General features: G+C 49.0%; 1 protein-coding gene across 7 annotated transcripts in view; it reads left to right on the plus strand.

The window, feature by feature from the left end:
* Nucleotides 1-360: 360 nt before the first annotated feature.
* The window catches only part of RALGAPA1 (Ral GTPase activating protein catalytic subunit alpha 1), a 669595-nt gene continuing 646513 nt past the window's right edge, over nucleotides 361-23442 (plus strand). For 5 of the 7 annotated variants that reach the window (XM_063947862.1, XM_063947863.1, XM_063947865.1 and 2 more), the window contains exon 1: nucleotides 487-793. In XM_063947862.1, coding sequence (XP_063803932.1) covers nucleotides 688-793 — 106 coding nt within the window. In that variant the 5' untranslated portion in view covers nucleotides 487-687. Of the gene's footprint in view, nucleotides 428-484; nucleotides 794-23442 lie in introns of those variants that run through there. The other 2 variants (XM_063947861.1, XM_063947860.1) reach the window with 2 other exon arrangements.

A 23442-nucleotide genomic window follows, 5' to 3' on the forward strand; every position in this document is an offset into this window, starting at 1 on the left:
GCGTTTGCCCCTGTTGACCCATGGTGTGAGAATGGAACCAAAGATCTTGGCGTGATACTCAGATGTTTTTCATATTCTGACTTCTGTGTATGCATAGTTCCTGCTGCTGAGTGACTTCTCTGTACACTATAAATAAGTGAAGTTTACACCAGAAACATTTCAGCAATAGCACCTAAGGGAAAGTAACCACAGGGCTGGTGACGTTCATGCACCTCAATGTGGAAACCGTACACATACATGAATGGATGTTTGCAAACTACCCCTGTTTATAACTTCATAAACTTTTAATTGATATACTGTATATATGTTTTTTTTTTTGAGAGATCTGCCTACTACAGATGTAAAACTGTCTCAGTCAGGAGTGCGGGAGCAATGCTGTTACACACTTTGGGACGGGTACGGTATGCAGTAACAGTAGGTGGCAGAGGTGAGCGGCGACTTGCTCGGTGATCGATTGCTTTGTTATCCTGGAGACAGAAGGGGGCGGCCATGTTGAATGTATCGGTGTAACCTGCTGCTGCTGCTGCTGCTGCTGTCAGAGCGGGGAGACCCGCAGCTCAGTCCCGTCACATCCCAGGGACTGGGTAGCCCGCGTCCCCGCCCCGGGAAATCTGTGTGTTCCCTGTGCATAGATAGAGAGTAGAGAGACGCCCGGGGGAGAGCCGAGCTGTCCTGCCCTCATCCGGGATGTTCTCTAAAAAAACTCACGGGGATGTGAAGAAATCAACCCAAAAAGTGCTGGACCCTAAGAAGGATGTACTGACCCGGCTGAAGCACCTGAGGATCGTCATCGGTGAGTTTCCTGCGGGGTGACTCTGGGGTACAGAGATGGGGACTCTGTTGGGTACCTGGGTATATTGGGGTGGGGTGAGGAACGGGTGACAGCAGCAGGGGTAGGGTAGGTGCTCCGGGTGATGCACGGGGGACGGGTAAGCGAGCAGAGGGGCGCGGCTAGAATCGCAGTTGATGGGTGTGTGTTTTGGGGGTGTCATACTACGGGTGTTGGCTGAGGGTGACTGCGCTAGTGAAGTATATTGGAAATGGGAGGAAGGTGATGATAAGTACTGTATATATGTGTACATGCATATACACCAAATTGAGGGGTGCACTCACCAGATAGTAGATAAATGAAGTTTATTCAAGCAGAAACCTTTATATCAATGATGCCACATTTCCGTTCATTACAATGGATCCAAACTTTGGTTTATTGATGTAGCTTGAATAAACTTAATTTTTGTACAGTCAAAGGAGTGGACTTCTCAATTTTTGTCTGTCTATTCTTTGTAACTATGTTTGTTTTAGGGTTTTGTGTTACACCCTAGTAAACTGGTGTTTGTTATATGAGTGTGGACCCTCTATGAAGGGATGCGGTCAGAATACAGACAGCAGGAATACTGTTTCTCCTCCTATTAGTGTTCAGGGCAAAATTATACCCCCTTCAGACAGAAGCCTAAAATAGACCCTGGTCTGGCTTATGTCTGAAAGGGTCTACCCGGGTTAAGAGTCCCGGTTCCAGCGATCCTGTTTGCTAGCAGGGTTTTTACCGGGACTTGCAACCCAGGTAGATGACCCGGCTTACTTCTGAAAGGTGGGATCTCGATGACCTGAATAACGCTTAAAAGAAAACAATTGGCCCGGGGAAAGTAGCACTTGGAGATCAGATCATCCCCAAGCACCCACTGTATTCCGGATGACCCGGATCACTGGAAAATCCAGGTCCGATGTGAAGGGCAGACATGGAACTTATCTGGGTCATCACCTATATGTGAAAGGGGGAGCCCCTGCTACAATGCGTGCTCTGTATCCCGGGTCTGAGCCGAGTTGAAGTTGTTTGAGAACAAAGGACTTTTACTGAAATAATCCTCATAAGACTGTACGTATCGTAAAACATTTATTCTTATTTTCTATTTAGATGGATGACACGGGTGATTGATGGAGTGTGTGCATCCTAAATAAAGCATTCCTTGGTTTCCCATGAGATAAGTGTTTAATAGTATGTTGTTGTTGGGTTTTTTTTATTCCACCCATCACTAATATACTATTTTTACTATAACCCTATCATTATACAGTGGTGCTAATTAGATTGATCTTTTTCTGTTTAGTGGGTTCTCCATATCATACCGTTTTAAAGCTAATATTATTTCAACTTGTTAAGCCAGATTTTGGTTAGGTTACATTGGGCCAGATGTGCTCTGTTGAACCATCAGCCATAATTGCTCTCACAGTGTGTGCATGGAACTAAAGGTTATTCAGTAAGTATTGCAGATTCTGCTAAAAATCCTTTATATCACATGCTGCAACTGTTGAAGACCCCCCTGCAGCCTCAGCTATGCTGCGTATGCCAGCGGTCTGCTGCCATTTTTCCCAACTGAGTGGCTGCGTGTGAAATCACGCAGCCGCCCCGCCCCCGTTTTCCCTGCGCTGCTTCGCAACAGTCTGTCCCCACCCGCTGGGTGAACGCCTCTGCCTATCAATCAGACAGAGGCGTTAGCAGCCACTGCGATCAAATCGCATTGGCTGGGTGCGCATGCGCAGGATGGGACCTGTGCGTGCGCACTGATTCTACCAGAGGGGAAATTGCGATGCGAACTGTATAACCCCCCTCCCCAACTGCAGATATTTGTCTGTATGCATCTCTGGGTCTGGGTTGCCCCTATCTGTACACTAGGGGCTAAAAGGAATTGCCTCTAAGTTGCTGAAGGTGCAGGACTTTGTGCAAGTCTGCCTGTTTTTATGAAGCAACAATTATTTATAAGGCAAAACCAACCTGGAAGACTTTCACAAAGTCCTGCACCTCAGGCAACTTGGAGGCTATTACATTTAGGCTGAGCCCTGTGTATCATTCATGTTATCATTATCAGAGCACACTTGAACCAGTCGTATCCCTGGTGCAAAAGATTTGTCTGAAAACATTGATAATTACTGGTATGCAACTGTACATATGCAACTGTACATACTGTAGTACACAATTGTTGTCTTCCAAACAAGACAAGCCTGTTGCATGACGGGGCGGGCCTCCTCCCAGGGTGGGAGGCCGACTTCTGCTGTTCGGCCATGCCTGGTTAAAGACCACTTCGGACGCCTCGGTGCAGGAAGTTGTCACGGGTACGCAATCTCTTTCAAGAGACGTCCCCCTCGACAGTTCTGCTCGACGGTTATCCCTTCGGAAAGCGCAAGCTATACAATTGGTTGTGCAATCCCTCCTGGATACACGAGTGGTAGTGTAGAGACAGGAGATGCTATTCGACCCTGTTTCTTGTTCCAAAGCCAAATCGGTCCTTCTGGCATATACTCAATCTCAAAGCATTGAACAAATTTGTGAGAGTGTCCAAATTCCATATGGAAACTCTGCGCTCTATTGTACTGGCCATGGAGCCCGACGACTATATGGTATCCCTGGACATACAGGATGCTTACCTGCACATGCCTATTGCCGTATCGCATCAACAATATCTGCGGTTTGCTATTGGTAACCTCCATTATCAGTTCCAGGCTTTGCCACTTGGACTGGCCACGGCCCCACGGATATTCACCAAGGTCATGAGGTCATGGCCGTGATGATGGCCCTTCTCCACTGTCAGGGAATCAGGATCTTGCCCTATCTGGATGACTTACTGATCCTGGCGAACTCCCAAGATGTCATCTGGAACTGACAGTCCAATTCCTACAAGCCCACAGGTGGCTCATCAACTGGAAAAAGTCCTCACTGGTCCCTGCTTGGAACATGGTGCAGCTGGGGGCACCGCTGGGGACACACAGCCAGAGATTGTTTCTGTCTCCGGAGAAAGTGCTGAAACTTCAGGACAGGATCAGATACTTCCTCTCTCGCCCAAGAGTATCGATACACTCGGTGATGCAAGTACTAGGCCTTGTGGTGTCTGCTTTCGACATGGTAGAGTACGCTCAATTTAATTCCTGCCCTCTGCAGAGGTTAATCCTTTCCAAGTGGGATGGCCTGCCCCATCGGATCAGGTCTCAAATGAGCTACTTGACTCCGGAGGTTCGTCTGTCACTGAGCTGGTGGCTACAGGACCAACAGTTGAGCAGAGGCTGTCCCTTCTGGAACTCCAGGTCTTCCTGACAACGGATGCCAGTCTGCGGGATTAGGGCGCGGTGTTGGAGCAACACTCTCTCCAGGGTCGGTGGACCAGGGAGGAATCTCTCCTCCCGATAAACATTCTTGAATTGTGGGCAGTGTTCAATATGTTGACGCTTGCCGTGCCTCTGGTACAGAACAGGCCTGTTCAAGTACAATCAGACAACCACCACGGTGGTGTACATAAATCATCAAGGTGGCACTCGAAGCCACATGGCAATGCATAAAGTATCAAAAATCCTCCGTTGGGCGGAACACCATCTGCCAGCAATATCAGCAGTGTTCATTCCCGGAGTCCTATACTGGGAAGCGGATTTCCTTAGTCGCCAGGATGTTCACGCCAGAGAGTGGAGTCTTCATCCGGAAGTCTTTCAACTCCTAGTGGACAAGTGGGGCCTACCAGATGTAGACCTGATGGCGTCTCAACACAATCGAAAGGTTCCGGTCTGCGGATCAAAGACAAGGGATCCTCAAGTTGCATTCGTGGATGCACTGGCAATTCCATGGAACTTTCGGCTGCCATATGTGTTCCCTCCAGTGTCACTCCTGCCCAGGGTACTACTGAAGTTCAAGCAAGAAAGAGGAATACTACTTCTAGTCGCTCCAGCGTGGCACAGACGGCATTGGTTCTTAGACCTGCAGGGTCTCTCGATAGTGTCCTCTTCAACTTCCTCAACACCCAGACCTCCTCGTTCAGGGCCCTTGTATCTACCCGGACCTGACCAGACTGGCGTGGCTCTTGAAGCTTCACTCTTGAGGGCCAAAGGATTCTCCGAGGCGGTTATTCAAACTATATTGAAGGCCCGAAAACTGGCTTCTGCACTTTTTTTACAGGGTCTGGAACTCTTACTTCACATGGTGCGCTGCTAAGAATTATGATGCCTATTCGTTCAGAACTTCCAGGCTTTTGGCTTTTCTGCAACATGGCCTGGATTAGGGCCTTCGTCAGGCCTCCCTCAAGGTTCATATATCTGCCTTGTCGGTGTGGTTTCAGAGCTAAATTGAGTCTATTCCTGATGTTCATACTTTCACTCAGAGTGTTTTATGGATTCAGCTTCCCTATGTCCCTCCTGTGGCGCCATGGGATCTGTCTGTTGTCTTAAATGCCCTACAAGAGTCTCCATTTGAACCTCTTGACTCTGTGGACCTTAAATGCCTTACACTTAGGGTGGTGTTTCTGCTGGCTATTGCCTCTGCTAGGAGGGTGTCGGACTTAGGCGCTTTGTCCTGTCGTCCACCCTTTTTTATTTTTCACTGTGACCGGGCAGTTCTTCGAACTCGTCTTGGTTATCTACCTAAAGTTGTATCTTCTTTCCATTTTAACCAAGAGATTGTGGTTCCGGCCTTTACCTCTTCATTCTTTGGAAGACAAACCAGGTCTTTGAATGTGGTACGGGCTCTCCGTATATATGTAGAAAGGTCTGCCTCTATCCGGAGGTCAGATATCCTTTTTGTACTTTTTGGTTTTCACAAACGTGGCTGACCTGCGAATAAGCAAACCTTGGCCAGATACATTAGAATGGTGATACTATTAGGCTGGACTCCCAGCTCCTGCTGCTATCAAAACCCATTCTACTCTGTGTCACTGGCCTAGGTTGGGGGTGTTGTGAACTCGGGGGTTCTCCCGATGGTAGGGGAGAGGAACCACAGTTGGGTCGGAACAGGGATGGCTTGATATAGGTCTTCCTCATACAGGACTCTGACAGTAAAGCTTGGTGAAAATATGAAAGAACTTTATTGCAGGAAGGGAGCAACACAATGTCACATAGCAGAGAAGGAACGTATGGGGGGAATGTCCAGGCCTATAGGAGAACTTGTAAGCAATGTTAAAGATTCCAGGAAAAGAAGTACTTGTGAGTGTTGGTACAAGATAATAGTGACTGAAGAACTTGTGAGTGATGTTTTTAAAGATACTGATGATTTGAAGAACTGGTGAACGGTGGTTAAAGACTGATGATTTGAAACACTTGTGAGCGGTGGTTAAAGACACTGATGATTTGTATGACTTGAGAGCGGTGACTAAAGATACTGATGATTTATAGAATTTGTGAGCGGTGGTTAAAGACACTGATGATTTGTATGACTTGAGAGCGGTGATGAAAGACACTGTAGAACTTGAGAACGGTGGTTAAAGACACTGATGATTTGTATGACTTGAGCGGTGGTTAAAGACACTGGTAACTTGCAAAACTTGGGAGCGGTGGTTAAAGACACTGATGACTTGTAGAATTTGAGAACGGTGTTTAAAGACACTGATGACTTGTAGAACTTGAGAGCGGTGTTTAAAGACACTGATGACTTGTAGAACTTGAGAGCGGCGTTTAGCCCGCAGCCCACGCTGACTCCAAGAAGCACTGGTGACTGGATTGCAGAGGAACACACCAGCCACTGTATATGCTGGAACTGTGCAGCAACTGGCACCTGGAAGTGCCGGAGACACTGGGGTACGACTGCAGAGAGATTTGCCGGGAACAAGAGCACTGGCATCCACTTCAGGGGAAAAGACGATACTCAGGCGCCGAGGCTCTGCCCGGCGTCTGCCTTTGAATCTCCCGCCTCCGCTGGATTGGCGGAACAGTCTGATGACGTCACCTGCTCCCCACCCACGTGATGCCGGGTGTCATGGCTGCGCCCCTGCCCCGGGGAACCGCCGGGAGCCGCGCCAGCCAGACGCCGGAGCCCGTGGACCATCGAAGGCGGAGGCCGCAACACAGGCCAGCAGGCACGCAGGGGTAAGCGCGGTGATCGCCGCCTATGGCGTGTGACACTCGGTCTATTGGACCTTCTTGGGAGGCCCACCGTGGTGCGTCCTCTGAACACTTGTGCAAGGTGGCTGCGTGGTCCTCCATGAACACGTTCATTAGGTTCTATGCCTTTGATACTTCCGCCTCCCAGGATGCTTCCTTTGGATACTGGGTTCTTGTGCCCGCTACGGTGCGTCCCCTCCCATGAGGAACTGCTTTAGGACATCCCTGATGTATTCCCTGTGGTATCCCAGTGTACCCCGCTGCAGATAAAGAGATTTATGGTAGACTTACCATAGTTAAATCTCTTTCTGCGAGGTACACTGGATTCCACGGGGCGCCCACCCTGACACACTTAGCTTCTTTGGGTTTGTATGGCATTAGCCGCTGGTCCCTTCTCCTGTCGTGAGAATGTGGTTCTATGTGACTAACATCTGCCATCTCTCTTACCTGCTACTGCATTGGACTGGTTAACGAAACTGAGCTCCAGTGCCCGTAGGCGGGGTTATAGAGGAGGTGGCGCAGTGCATCCTGGGAACAGTCAAAGCTTTAGCCTGTTGGTGCCTCGGATCAAGATCCAACTCTACACCCCAATGTATTCCCTGTGGAATCCAGTGTATAGTAAATACTGCTAGTGCGTGCATGGGCTAGGCTCTTGATAAATACAGTAAATACTGCTAGAGTATGCCTGATGATGTACCATATTAGGCAAAGGGGGGTATTTCGGTTGTTTTTAGGTCGAATTTATATTCGACCTACTCAATGCCCATGCCGTTTAAAAAAAAAAAAAACGGGCGAAAATGCACGCAGTTGAATACCCTGTGCCGAATTAGTGCCATCTTTTTGACCAGTCGAAAAAAACGGCACTTAATTGAATACCCCCCTTAGACTTAATTGTTAGTACTAGTAGGGTAAGCTTGCCGGCACTGTGATAGCCAAAGGCAGAAATCTCTAATAACTACATGCCACTGGGATTGGTTTAGGGTGGCTTGCGTGGCATCTTCAATATGGAAGTGCAATGGTTGAATGTCTTGGGCAGCCTGCCTTAGCCATGTTTTCTTTAGCGCATCACATGCTATATTCCATCCATCCAGGCGTGTGTAATTTAGGCACTGGTATGATATTCTTTTAGGCTCCATTCTGCAGACAAGTTAGAACCACTTTGAATGCTGTTTTTTTAATATAGGATTTAATTGTGGGTTAGTCTTAGCATAGTTTTCAGATGTTTTAATTTCTTCAGCAGTCTGTTAGTTTTACTTGTAATATGTTTCGTAAGCACCTCATTTGGAAATGTTCCAGCCTTGTTAGGTCATTTTTAAGGATTGTCCATGATTCTGAACCATAAAGTAATATAGTTCTAGCCGATATGTTGAATACCTTACTTTTTGTGGCAGTGGAAATGTCCTGGTTTCAGAGGCTTTATTTCAGAGTTGCAAAGGCAGCTGTGGCACAACCACCACTAGTGATGTCGCATGGAGCAGCAATCCGTTGACCGTTGATAGTTAAACCCAGGTGTTTAAAGGTATCCACTTGTTCAGTGATGTTTCCATCTAGTTTTTGCTGCACAGGCTTAGTTCCAGTAAAACTTTACTTTTTCCCCCTGCATTTATTTGTAAGCCAAGCTTTACCACATTTGTGCAGGGCTTATTTAGGATGTTTTGGGCACCCTGCATGTTTTCGGCTAGAAGGGACTATATCATCGGCGTAGACTAGATCTGCGTTTGGTGTATGTTTGCCAGTAGCAGTGCCCATTTCATTTAGAAAAGTTTTTCAGAGAATCCAGTCACATATAGACAGGAATTGCTCCGTTTTGCGCACCCTGGTGGTAGCTGCGGGGAAAAACAATTGAATTGGCCCATAAGGGTGTTATGTGGTATGTTCTCCGCCTTAAGGGCACACCAAACAGATTCTTGGTCCACATTGTCAAAGGCACATTTAAAGTCAACAAAAACTAGAAAAAGTTCTTTCTTTGATTGTAGGCGTGATTTGAGTATTTGCCTGATAGCGAAAATATCGTCACTGCATCCTCCACTGGTCCTAAATCCAGCTTGTTCTCTGCAGTTGCTTTCTCGTACTTTAATAGCCTTGAGTCTATAATTGATGTTAATAGTTTGCTGGATTTTGCTAGTAAACTTATGTCTCTGTAGTTTTTATAATGTGTAGGGTCACCTATTTTGTGAATGGGAACTATTATGGCGTTTTTGAAGTCTTCTGGCACACAGCAGTATATCCAGGCAATTGCATACAATTTCCTTAATGTACCAGATTAATAACAGCAATGCCCTGTAGAAAATACACCATTGTCCTGTGCAGTATAAGATAACCTGTATAATTCAGGTGCGCAGTCTGGAACCAGATCCCTAGAGGAGGAGGTGGGCCCCCAGGCAGAGTGGGGCCCCTGCTGGTTTTCATGCACGCCTGTGGGCCAGTCCATCCCTGCGACACACACTTTTCCATTGACTAACCCCAGCCTTTGCTCATAGGTCGGAAAATCTTTATTTCTCTTATGTCCTAGAGGATGCTGGGGACTCCGTAAGGACCATGGGGTATAGACGGGATCCGCAGGAGACATGGGCACTATAAAGAACTTTTAGTATGGGTGTGCACTGGCTCCTCGCTCTATGCCCCTCCTGCAGACCTCAGTTAGATTTTGTGCCCAGAGGAGATAGGGTGCATTACAGGGGAGCTCTCCTGAGTTTATCTGAAAAATAATTTTGTTAGGTTTTTTATTTTCAGGGAGCACTGCTGGCAATAGGCTCCCTGCATCGTGGGACTGAGGAGAAAGAATCAGACCTACTTAAGTGATAGGCGCTGCTTCGTAGGCTACTGGACATTATTAGCTCCAGAGGGAGTCGGAACGCAGGTCTCACCCCGCCGTTCGTCCCAGAGCCGCGCCGCCGTCCTCCTCGCAGAGCCGGAAGATAGAAGCCGGGTGAGTATAAGAAGAAAAGAAGACTTCAAGGCGGCAGAAGACTTCAGATATTCACTGAGGTAAGCGCGCATTGCTCCCACACACTACACACACTGAACAGGCACTGATGGGTGCAGGGCGCAGGGGGGGCGGCGCCCTGGGCAGCAATAAACCTCTGGACTGGCAATAAGGGTACATTAGGCTGCGGAGGCAGTAAATGCAGAGATCCCCCGCCATTTTTTGTATATTGAAGCGGGACCGAAGCCTGCCGCTGGTGGGGGCGGAGCTTGATTCCTCAGCACTAACAGCGCCATTTTCTCCACAGAACGCTGCAGAGAAGCTGGCTCCCCGGACTCTCCCCTGCTGAACTCGGTGACAGAGGGCTGAAAAGAGGGGGGGGGGGGCACTTTTAAGGCGCAGTGAGTGTATACACATTGATTTATATATATATATAAAAAGCGCTATCTGGGTTTTATTCCAGTGTCAGTTGGCGCTGGGTGTGTGCTGGCATACTCTCTCTCTGTCTCTCCAAAGGGCCTTGTTGTGGAATTGTCCCCTTATAGATTTATCCCTGTGTGTGTGGGGGTGTCGGTACGTGCGTGTCGGGATGTCTGAAGCGGAAGGCTCGTCCAAGGAGGAGGTTGAGCAGATGAGTGGTGTGTCTCCGTCGGCAACGCCGACTCATGATTTGATGGACATGTGGCATATGTTAAATGCAAGTGTGGCCTCATTACATAAGAGACTGGACAAAGCAGAGTCCAGGGAGAAAGCAGGGAGTCAGTCCACGGTTTGGACTGGGTCACAGGGCCCTTCTGGGTCTCAAAAACGTCCCCTATCCCAAATAGTAGACACTGATACCGACACGGATTCTGACTCCAGTGTCGACTACGATGATGCAAAATTACACCCAAGGGTGGCAAAAAGTATTCAGTGTATGATTATTGCAATAAAAGATGTTTTGCATATCACTGATGACCCCTCTGTCCCTGACATGAGGGTGCGCATGTATAAGGAATACAAACCTGAGGTAACCTTTCTCCCATCCCATGAGCTTAACGAGTTATTTAAAAAGGCTTGGGAAACTCCAGATAAAAAACTGCAGATTCCCAAAAGGGTTCTTATGGCGTATCCTTTCCCTGCACAGAACAGGGTACGTTGGGAATCCTCTCCCAGGGTGGACAAAGCTTTAACACGCTTGTCCAAGAAGGTGGCGCTACCGTCTGCGGACACGGCAGCCCTCAAGGATCCTGCTGATCGGAGACAGGAAACTACTTTAAAGTCTATTTATGCGCATACAGGTGCTTTGCTCAGACCGGCAATAGCATCGGCATGGGTGTGTAGTGCAGTTGCAGCGTGGACAGATACCTTGTCAGCTGACCTTGATACCCTGAACAGGGATACCATTTTATTGACCTTAGCCCACATTAAAGACGCAGTCTTATATATGAGGGACGCTCAAAGAGACGTGGGGCTGCTGGGTTCCAGAGCCAATGCCATGGCTATTTCTGCGAGACGAGCTCTATGGACCCGCCAATGGACGGGTGATGCAGACTCAAAGAAGCATATGGAGGTTTTACCTTACAAGGGTGAAGTGTTGTTTGGGGATGGGCTCGCGGACCTGATTTCCACAGCTACCGCGGGTAAATCTACCTTTTTACCTTTTGTTCCCCAACAGGTGGGTCGGAGCAGGGATGGTCGGATATAGGATTTCCTCATACAAGACTCTGATAGTTAGGTTTGGTGAAAGAATGCTGAGGAACTTTATTAAGGGAAGGGAGCAATACAGCGGCACATGAAAGAAAGTGAACTTGTGGGCAATGTCCAAAAGTTACTGGAGAATACGTGAGCACTGTTCAACTGATGAATGAAGAATTTGTGAGCGATGTTTAAAGACACTGATGAATGAAGAACTTGTGAGCGATGGTAAATGACACTGAAGAATTTGTGAGCGATGTTTTAAAGGCACTGATGAATGAAGAACTTGTGAGCGATGGTGAAAGACACTGAAGAATTTGTGAGCGATGTTTAAAGACACTGATGAATGAGGAACTTGTGAGCGATGGTGAATGACACTGAAGAATTGGTGAGCGATGTATAAGTAAACTGATGAATGAGGAACTTGTGAGCGATGGTGAATGACACTGAACGCTGGAAACACTAAAGTTGGTTCGGCCCGCAGGCCTTGCTGAATCCAGGGAGCGCTGGCAACTGCACTGCAGAGGAACACACTAGTTGCTCGGATCGCTGGAGACTGTGCTGCAGGAAGGCACCCTGAATGCTAGATGCACTGGAGTATAGCTGCTGGGAAACACACTACGTACGGGAGCTCTGGCATCCACTTCTGAAAAGAGACGATACTCAGGCGCCGAGGCTCTGCCCAGCGTCCGGTTTTGAATCTCCCGCCTCTATTGGATTGGTGAAGCGGGTTCGTGACATCACCTGCTCCCCGCCCACGTGACGCCGGCTGTCATGGCGGCGCCCACGCTCCGGGGAGCCGCGCCAGCCAGACGCCGGGACCCGAGGACCGCCGGAGACGAGGATCGCCAAACGGACCAGCAGCCACGCAGGGGTAAGCGCGGCGGTCGCTGCCCCTGGCGTGTGACAGAATCGCTAAGAGCGGTCATCGCCAGCCTGGAAGGGGGGTATTTTATGGTGTCACTGGACATAAAGGATGCGTACCTTCATGTCCCCATTTATCCACCTCATCAGGCGTACCTAAGATTTGCGGTACAGGACTGTCATTACCAATTTCAGATGTTGCCGTTTGGTCTCTCAACGGCTCCGAGGATTTTCACCAAGGTAATGGCGGAAATGATGGTGCTCCTGCGCAAGCAGGGTGTCACAATTATCCCGTACTTGGACGATCTCCTCATAAAAGCGAGATCAAGAGAGCAGTTGCTGAACAGCGTATCTCTTTCGCTGAAAGTGTTACAACAACACGGCTGGATTCTCAATATCCCAAAGTCGCAGTTGGTTCCTACGACTCGTCTGCCTTTCTTGGGCATGATTCTGGACACGACCCAGAAACGGGTTTATCTTCCCATAGAAAAAGCCCAGGAACTTATGACTCTGGTCAGGAACCTTTTGAAATCAAGACAGGTGTCCGTGCATCATTGCACTCGAGTCCTGGGAAAGATGGTGGCCTCATACGAGGCCATTCCCTTTGGCAGGTTCCATGCGAGGACTTTCCAATGGGATCTGTTGGACAAGTGGTCCGGATCACATCTACAGATACATCGGTTGATCACCCTGTCCCCCAGGGCCAGGGTGTCGCTCCTGTGGTGGCTGCAGAGTGCTCACCTTCTCGAGGGCCGCAGATTCGGCATTCAGGATTGGATCCTGGTGACCACGGACGCAAGCCTCCGAGGTTGGGGAGCAGTCACACAGGGAAGAAATTTCCAGGGTCTTTAGTCAAGTCAGGAGACTTGTCTGCACATCAACATCCTGGAACTAAGGGCCATATACAACGCCCTACGTCAAGCGGAGGCCTTACTTCGCGACCAACCAGTTCTGATCCAGTCAGACAACATCACTGCAGTGGCTCATGTAAACCGCCAAGGCGGCACAAGGAGCAGAGCGGCAATGGCGGAAGCTACCAGGATTCTTCGCTGGGCGGAGAATCATGTAAGCGCACTGTCAGCAGTGTTCATTCCGGGAGTGGACAACTGGGAAGCAGACTTCCTCAGCAGACACGACCTACACCCGGGAGAGTGGGGACTTCATCCAGAAGTCTATGCACAGATTGTGAGTCGGTGGGAACTACCACAGATAGACATGATGGCGTCCCGCCTCAACAAAAAGTTACAGAGGTACTGCGCCAGGTCAAGGGACCCTCAGGCAGTAGCGATAGACGCCCTCGTGACACCGTGGGTGTTCCGGTCCGTCTATGTATTTCCTCCTCTTTCTCTCATACCCAAGGTGTTGAGAATAGTAAGAAGAAAAGGAGTGAGAACAATCCTCGTTGTTCCAGATTGGCCACGACGGACCTGGTATCCAGATCTGCAGGAAATGCTCACGGAAGATCCGTGGCCTCTTCCTCTAAGGCAGGACCTGTTGCAACAGGGACCCTGTCTTTTCCAAGACTTACCGCGGCTGCGTTTGACGGCATGGCGGTTGAACGCCGGATCCTAGAGGGAAAAGGTATTCCGGTTGAGGTTATCCCTACGCTGATAAAGGCTAGGAAGGAAGTAACAGCAAAACATTATCACCGTATATGGCGAAGATATGTTTCTTGGTGTGAGGCCAGGAATGCTCCTACGGAAGAATTCCATCTGGGCCGTTTCCTTCACTTCCTACAAACTGGAATGGATTTGGGCCTTAAATTAGGCTCCATTAAGGTCCAGATTTCGGCCCTATCCATTTTCTTTCAAAAAGAATTGGCTTCTCTCCCAGAAGTTCAGACTTTTGTTAAGGGAGTGCTGCATATTCAGCCTCCGTTTGTGCCTCTGGTGGCGCCTTGGGACCTTAATGTGGTCTTGGACTTCCTAAAGTCACACTGGTTTGAACCACTGAAAACGGTGGAGTTGAAATATTTCACTTGGAAGGTGGTCATGTTATTAGCCCTGGCTTCGGCTAGGCGAGTGTCGGAATTAGTGGCTTTATCACATAAAAGTCCCTATCTGGTTTTCCATATGGATAGAGCGGAATTGCGGACACGTCCTCAGTTCCTGCCAAAAGTGGTTTCATCCTTTCATATGAACCAACCTATTGTGGTGCCTGTGGCTACACGGGACTTAGAGGATTCCGAGTCGCTTGATGTGGTCACGGCTTTGAAAATTTATGTAGCCAGGACGGCTAGAGTCCGAAAAACAGAAGCACTGTTTGTTCTGTATGCAGCCAACAAGCTTGGCGGCCCTGCTTCAAAGCAGACTCTTGCTCGCTGGATCTGTATCACGATTCAGCAGGCGCATTCTACGTCAGGATTGCCGTTACCTAAATCGATCATGGCCCATTCCACTAGGAAAGTGGGCTCTTCTTGGGCGGCTGCCCGAGGGGTCTCGGCACTACAGCTGTGTCGAGCTGCTACTTGGTCGGGTACAAACACCTTTGCAAAATTCTACAAGTTTGATACCCTGGCTGAGGAGGACCTCATGTTTGCTCAATCGGTGCTGCAGAGTCATCCGCACTCTCCCGCCCGTTTGGGAGCTTTGGTATAATCCCCATGGTCCTTACGGAGTCCCCAGCATCCTCTAGGACGTTAGAGAAAATAATATTTTTACTTACCGGTAAATCTATTTCTCGTAGTCCGTAGAGGATGCTGGGCGCCCGTCCCAAGGCCCTCATTCCGAGTTGTTCGCTCACAAGCTGCTTTTAGCAGCATTGCACACGCTAAGCCGCCGCCTACTGGGAGTGAATCTTAGCTTAGCAAAATTGCGAACGAAAGATTCTCAAAATTGCGAATAGTTATTTCTAAGCAGTTTCTGAGTAGCTCGACACTTACTCTGCCACTGCAATCAGTTCAGTCAGTTTCGTTCCTGGTTTGACGTCACAAACACACCCAGCGTTCGCCCAGACACTCCCCCGTTTCTCCAGCCACTCCCGCGTTTTTCCCAGAAACTGCAGCGTTTTTTCACACACTTTCATAAAACGTCCAGTTTCCGCCCAGAAACACCCACTTCCTGTCAATCACACAACGATCACCAGAACGAAGAAAAAAACCTCATAATGCCGTGAGTAAAATACCAAACTTCTTAGCAAATTTACTTGGCGCAGCCGCAGTGCAAACATTGCGCAGCAATGCGATGAAAAATCGCAGCAATGCGATGAAAAAGAACGAGCGAACAACTCGGAATGAGGGCCCAAGTGCGGACTTCTTCTGCAATACTTGTATATAGTTATTGCTTCAATAAGGGTTACGTTATTGTTGCATCGGGCGTGAACTGATGCTATGTTATTGTCATACTGTTTACTGGATTGTTATCACAAGTTATACAGTGTAATTGGTGTGGCTGGTATGAATCTTGCCCTTGGATTAACAAAAATCCTTTCCTCGTACTGTCCATCTCCTCTGGGCACAGTTCTCTAACTGAGGTCTGGAGGAGGGGCAGAGAGGGAGGAGCCAGTGCACGCCAGGAACTAAATTCTTTCTTAAAGTGCCCATGTCTCCTGCGGAGCCCGTCTCTCCCCATGGTCCTTACGGAGTCCCCAGCATCCTCTATGGACTACGAGAAATAGATTTACCGGTAAGTAAAATCTTATTTCTCTAACGTCCTAGTGGATGCTGGGAACTCCGTAAGGACCATGGGGAATAGCGGGCTCCGAAGGAGGCTGGGCACTCTAGAAAGATCTTAGACTACCTGGTGTGCACTGGCTCCTCCCACTATGACCCTCCTCCAAGCCTCAGTTAGATTTCGTGCCCGGCCGAGGTTGGATGCACACTAGGGGCTCTCCTGAGCTCTTAGAAAGTTATAGTCTTAGAATTTTTTTTTTTTTCAGTGAGACCTGCTGGCAACAGGCTCACTGCAGCGAGGGACTAAGGGGAGAAGAAGCGAACTCGCCTGCTTGCAGCCGGATTGGGCTTCTTAGGCTACTGGACACCATTAGCTCCAGAGGGATCGACCGCAGGCCCAGCCTTGATGTTCGGTCCCGGAGCCGCGCCGCCGTCCCCCTTACAGAGCCAGAAGCAGGAAGATGGTCCGGAAAATCGGCGGCATGAAGACATCCTGTCTTCACCAAGGTAGCGCACAGCACTGCAGCTGTGCGCCATTGCTCCTCATACACACTTCACACTCCGGTCACTGAGGGTGCAGGGCGCTGGGGGGGGGCGCCCTGAGGCAGCAATAAAAACACCTTGGCTGGCTAAAATACCTCAATATATAGCCCCTGGGGCTATATATGAGGTAAATACCCCTGCCAGAATCCCAAAAAAAGCGGGAGAATAGGCCGCGAAAAAGGGGCGGAGCCTATCTCCTCAGCACACTGGCGCCATTTTTCCCTCACAGCTCGGCTGGAAGGAAGCTCCCTGGCTCTTCCCTGCATTTCTACAGTACAGTAAGAGGGAAAAGAGAGGGGGGGCACTAAATTGGCACTGTATACAGTATAAGCAGCTATTAGGGACATAACTCAGTTAGTCCCTGTGTATATATATATAGCGCTCTGGTGTGTGCTGGCATACTCTTACTCTGTCCCCCCAAAGGGCTTTTGTGGGTCCTGTCCTCTATTTGAGCATTCCCTGTGTGTGTGGAGTGTGTCGGTACGGCTGTGTCGACATGTTTGAGGAGGATAATGATGTGGAGGGGGAGCAGATGCCTTTAGCAGAGATGTCACCCCCTGCGGGGCAGACACCTGAGTGGATGGTATTATGGCAAGAAATGAGTGCACGTATAGACTCCTTACATAAAAAATTTGACGACATGCCGACTGTGGGACAGCCGAGTCTTCAGCTCGTGCCTGTCCAAGGGTCTCAAAAGTCATCAGGGGCTCTAAAACGCCCGTTATCTCAGGTGGCACAAGTAGATGTCGACACGGATACTGACGCCAGTGTCGACGACGATGAGTCAAATTTAATGCCCGTTAAGGCCATTCGCTGCATGATTGAGGCAATGAAAGAGGTGTTAAATATTTCTGATTTACATCCAGGTACCACAAAAAAGGGTATTATGTTTGGGGAGAAAAAACTACCTGTAGTTTTTCCCCCGTCAGATGAATTAAATGAAGTGTGTGAAGAAGCGTGGGCTTCCCCTGATAAGAAATTGGTGATTCCTAAGAAATTACTAATGGCGTTCCCTTTCCCGCCAGAGGATAGGTTACGTTGGGAAACACCCCCGAGGGTGGATAAAGCGCTCACACGTTTGTCAAAAAAGGTGGCACTACCGTCCCAGGATACGGCCGCCCTTAAGGAACCTGCTGATAGAAGGCAGGAGGCGATCCTGAAGTCTGTATATACACACTCAGGCATTATACTCAGACCAGCGATTGCGTCAGCTTGGATGTGCAGTGCTGCCGCTGCATGGTCAGATAACCTGTCGGAAAATATTGACACACTAGACAGAGACACGATCCTGTTAACAATTGACCATATCAAAGACTCAGTCTTATACATGAGAGATGCACAGAGGGAAATCTGCCGGCTGGCATCTAAAGTAAGTGCACTATCTATCTCTGCTAGGAGATGCTTATGGACTCGCCAGTGGACTGGAGATGCAGATTCCAAAAGGCACATGGAAGTTTTGCCTTATAAAGGGGAGGAATTATTTGGGGATGGTCTCTCCGACCTAGTTTCCACAGCAACGTCTGGGAAGTCAGCATTTTTACCCCATGTCCCCTCACAGCCTAAGAAGGCGCCATTTTATCAGGTTCAGTCCTTTCGATCCCAGAAAAACAAGCCGGGAAAAGGAGGGTCTTTTCTGTCAAGAGGCAGAGGCAGGGGAAAAAGGCTGCAGCAAACAGCAGGTTCCCAGGAACAAAAGTCCTCCCCCACTTCCTCTTCCAAGTCCGCCGCATGACGGTGGGGCTTCACATGCGGAGCCAGGTACGGTGGGGGCCCGCCTCAGGAATTTCAGCGATCAGTGGGTTCGCTCACAGGTGGATCCCTGGATCCTTCAAATAGTATCTCAGGGATACAGGCTGAAATTCGAGGCGATTCCACCCCGCCGTTTCCTAAAATCCGCCTTGCCGATTGATCCCTCAGACAGGGAGGCAGTGCTAGCGGCAATTCACAAGCTGTATTCCCAGCAGGTGATAATCAAGGTACCCCTACTTCAACAAGGCCGGGGTTACTATTCCACACTATTTGTGGTACCGAAACCGGACGGTTCGGTGAGACCCATTTTAAATTTGAAGTCCTTGAACACATACATAAAAAAAATTCAAGTTCAAGATGGAATCGCTCAGGGCGGTTATTGCAAGCCTGGACGAGGGGGATTACATGGTATCCCTGGACATCAAGGATGCTTACCTGCATGTCCCCATTTACAATTCTCACCAGGAGTACCTCAGATTTGTGGTACAGGATTGCCATTACCAATTCCAGACGCTGCCATTTGGACTCTCCACGGCACCGAGGGTATTTACCAAGGTTATGGCGGAAATGATGATACTCCTTCGAAAAAAGGGAGTTTTAATTATCCCATACTTGGACGATCTCCTAATAAAGGCACGATCCAAGGAACAGTTGTTAGTGGGAGTAGCACTATCTCAGGAAGTGCTGAGCCAGCACGGTTGGATTCTGAATATCCCAAAGTCACAGCTGGTCCCCACGACACGTCTAATGTTCCTGGGAATGATTCTGGACACGGCCCAGAAAAAAGTGTTTCTCCCGGAGGAGAAAGCCAGGGAGTTGTCTTCTCTAGTCAGAGACCTCCTAAAACCAAAACAGGTATCGGTGCATCACTGCACGCGGGTCCTGGGAAAGATGGTAGCTTCTTACGAAGCAATTCCATTCGGCAGGTTCCATGCCAGAATCTTTCAGTGGGACCTGTTGGACAAGTGGTCCGGATCGCATCTTCAGATGCATCGTTTAATAACCCTGTCTCCACGAACCAGGGTGTCTCTTCTGTGGTGGCTGCACAGTGCTCATCTTCTGGAGGGCCGCAGATTCGGCATACAGGACTGGGTCCTGGTGACCACGGATGCCAGCCTACGAGGCTGGGGGGCAGTCACAAAGGGAAGAAATTTCCAAGGACTATGGTCAAGTCAGGAGACTGCCCTTCACATAAATATTCTGGAACTAAGGGCCATTTACAATGCCCTAAGTCAAGCAAAATCCCTGCTCCTACACCAGCCGGTGCTGATCCAGTCAGACAACATCACGGCAGTCGCCCATGTGAATCGACAGGGCGGCACAAGAAGCAGGACGGCGATGGCAGAAGCCACAAAAATTCTCAGATGGGCGGAGAATCATGTACTAGCACTGTCAGCAGTGTTCATCCCGGGAGTGGACAACTGGGAAGCAGACTTTCTCAGCAGGCACGACCTCCACCCGGGAGAGTGGGGACTTCATCCAGAAGTCTTCCAAATGATTGTAAATCAATGGGGTCGTCCACAGGTGGACATGATGGCGTCCCGCATAAACAAAAAACTAGAGAAGTATTGCGCCAGGTCAAGAGACCCTCAGGCGATAGCGGTGGACGCCCTAGTGACACCGTGGGTGTACCGGTCGGTGTATGTGTTCCCTCCTCTACCTCTCATACCAAAGGTACTGAGAATAATAAGAAAGCGAGGAGTAAACACAATTCTCGTGGTTCCGGATTGGCCAAGAAGAGCGTGGTACCCGGAACTTCAAGAGATGATCTCAGAGGACCCTTGGTCCCTGCCGCTCAGACAGGACCTGCTACAGCAGGGCCCCTGTCTGTTCCAAGACTTACCGCGGCTGCGTTTGACGGCATGGCGGTTGAACGCCGGATCCTGAAGGAAAAGGGCATTCCGGAGGAAGTCATTCCTACGCTTATTAAAGCCAGGAAAGATGTTACGGCAAAACATTATCACCGCATATGGCGGAAATATGTTGCATGGTGCGAGGCCAAAAAGGCCCCAACAGAGGAATTTCAACTGGGTCGATTTCTGCATTTCCTGCAAGCAGGAGTGAATATGGGCCTAAAACTAGGCTCCATTAAAGTACAGATTTCGGCTCTGTCGATTTTCTTTCAAAAGGAACTAGCTTCAGTACCTGAAGTTCAGACATTTGTGAAAGGAGTGCTGCATATTCAGCCCCCATTTGTGCCTCCTGTGGCACCTTGGGATCTCAACGTGATGTTGAATTTCTTGAAATCACATTGGTTTGAGCCACTAAAAACCGTGGATCTGAAATATCTCACGTGGAAAGTGGTCATGTTATTGGCCCTGGCATCAGCCAGGCGAGTGTCAGAATTGGCGGCTTTATCATGTAAAAGCCCTTATCTGATTTTTCATATGGATAGGGCAGAATTGAGGACTCGTCCCCAGTTTCTCCCTAAGGTGGTGTCAGCGTTTCACCTGAACCAACCTATTGTGGTGCCTGCGGCTACTAAGGATTTGGAGGACTCCAAGTTGCTAGACGTTGTCAGGGCCCTGAAAATATATGTTTCCAGGACGGCTGGAGTCAGAAAATCTGACTCGCTGTTTATCCTATATGCACCCAACAAGCTGGGTGCTCCTGCTTCTAAGCAGACTATTGCTCGTTGGATTTGTAGTACAATTCAGCTTGCACATACTGTGGCAGGCCTGCCACAGCCAAAATCTGTCAATGCCCATTCCACAAGGAAGGTGGGCTCATCTTGGGCGGCTGCCCGAGGGGTCTCGGCTTTACAACTTTGCCGAGCAGCTACTTGGTCAGGGGCAAACACGTTTGCAAAATTCTATAAATTTGATACCCTGGCTGAGGAGGACCTGGAGTTCTCTCATTCGGTGCTGCAGAGTCATCCGCACTCTCCCGCCCGTTTGGGAGCTTTGGTATAATCCCCATGGTCCTTACGGAGTTCCCAGCATCCACTAGGACGTTAGAGAAAATAAGAATTTACTCACCGGTAATTCTGTTTCTCGTAGTCCGTAGTGGATGCTGGGCGCCCATCCCAAGTGCGGTCTATCTGCAATACTTGTACATAGTTATTGTTAACTAAATCGGGTTATTGTTGAGCCATCTGTTGAGAGGCTCTATCGTTTCATACTGTTAACTGTGTTTCATATCACGAGTTGTTCGGTGTGATTGGTGTGGCTGGTATGAGTCTTACCCGGGATTCAAAATCCTTCCTTATTGTGTACGCTCGTCCGGGCACAGTACCTAACTGAGGCTTGGAGGAGGGTCATAGTGGGAGGAGCCAGTGCACACCAGGTAGTCTAAGATCTTTCTAGAGTGCCCAGCCTCCTTCGGAGCCCGCTATTCCCCATGGTCCTTACGGAGTTCCCAGCATCCACTACGGACTACGAGAAACAGAATTACCGGTGAGTAAATTCTTATTTTTTCTGCCTTGGATACTCAAGCACAGAAAGCGCGAGTACGCCTCCATTATTCTAGTAGCTCCAGATTGGCCTTGTTAGGCATGGTACTCTGATCATCAACTTGTCCTGACAGGCGATCCGTGGCCATTGCCCCTCCAGTTGTATTTCCTTCAACAGGGACCATTTATTTACCACGATTTACAGTTGCTGCATTTAACGGCGTGGCTGTTGACTTCGCCATCTTAAGACGCAAAGGGATTCTGGAAGCAGTAATAGCTACTTTGCTTCGAGCTCAGCAGCCTGTTACATCCGCACACTACCATTGTATTTGGAAGTGGCGTGGAGTTTTCCCACCGATTCGCTCTGCCTTTCCTGCCTGCTCCTCTTCCTACAGGCTGGTTTAGACTCTGGTCTCTGGTTGGAGTCTCTTAACGTCAAGTGTTTGCCAGGTTTAGCTTCTTTATGCACCGCCTGGCCATGATTACGGAACTGCAAACCTTCCCCCAGGGAGTCCTGCGGAACCAGCCGCCTTTTGTTCCACCTACAGCTCTTGGGATCTCAACCTTGTGTTCAACTTTTTCTAATCAGCTGTATTTGAGCCATTGGAAGAGGAAGATCCTGAAGTATCTGTCTTGGAAGACGGTCCTCTTGGTGTTGGTGTCCGATTGGCAGGTGTTGGATCTTCCCCTTACCTTATCTTCCATCATGATCGGGAAGAGCTTTGCACATCACCACCTTTTTTACTGAAGGTGGTTTCGGCGTTTCACATCAACCAGCCGATTGTAGTCCCTGTTTTATCGGCCGATTCTGGTTCTTCCCACTCTTTGGATGTGGTTCAGGCTCTCCATATCTGTGTTGCCAGAATGGCAGCATTGCATAAGACTGATACCTTATTTGTACTCTACAATGTTGTCTGGCGACATAGAGCCGCTTCTAAGCAATCGCTGGCCGATGGATCAGTCTCCCCATTCATCAAGCTGACATTGCCTGCACACGGCCTTCACCTGTCTCTATCTCTGCATACACTACATGCTCAGTGGGAACATCTTAGGTTGCCCGTGGGGTGCTTCTGCAGTGCGGCAGCTTGTTCCATGGTCCACACTTTTGTTCGGTTTTACCGTTTTTACACCTTTACAGCCCCGAACTCTGACTTTCGCTGCAGGGTTCTGCAGTTTTCTCAGCGCGCTCCCGGCCGTGGGGACAGCTTTGGGATGTCACCAGTGTCTTCACTCTTCAGTGTCCCTTAGCGGATGAAGGAGAAAACATGATTTTGGTACTTACTGATAAATCCATTTCTCAGATTCCATAGGGGACACTGGACACCCACTTGTGGTGCTTTTGACTGTCTTTGTTGTTGTACTTGGTGTGACTGCTTGTTGTTGTCGCCTGCTGTGTGTTTACACTTGTTTCATCTGCTTGGTCCTTGTTTGTTGTTTTACTGTTTACTCCTCCGCTTTTTCTCTATTGTCTTGCTCTCCGTCTCTACCCGGGCTCAGTTTTTCTAACTGTGGCTGATGGTACATAGAGGGGGATGAGCCATGTCTAAAGTTTAAAGTGCTGCCTCCACTCATTCGCCTGTCTATACTCCAGTGTCTTCAGTCTCCAGTGTCCCCTATTATCCTCAATGTGATGACCCAAAGCACATGTATCTCTCTGGGATCCTGTGACCTTTGCAGGTACAGTTTAAGTGCACACAGCATAGTATTGCTGCAATATATTTAGGGGCCATAGGTTCAATTCAAGCCACAGCCCTACATGTGTAGATTTTGTATTTTCTCCCCATGTGCGCATGTTTCTCCTGGATTTCTTTGGTTTTCTCCCATATGCCAAAGATTTTC

The sequence above is a fragment of the Pseudophryne corroboree genome, chromosome 12, assembly GCF_028390025.1.
Source record: "Pseudophryne corroboree isolate aPseCor3 chromosome 12, aPseCor3.hap2, whole genome shotgun sequence".
Taxonomy (NCBI): domain Eukaryota; kingdom Metazoa; phylum Chordata; class Amphibia; order Anura; family Myobatrachidae; genus Pseudophryne; species Pseudophryne corroboree.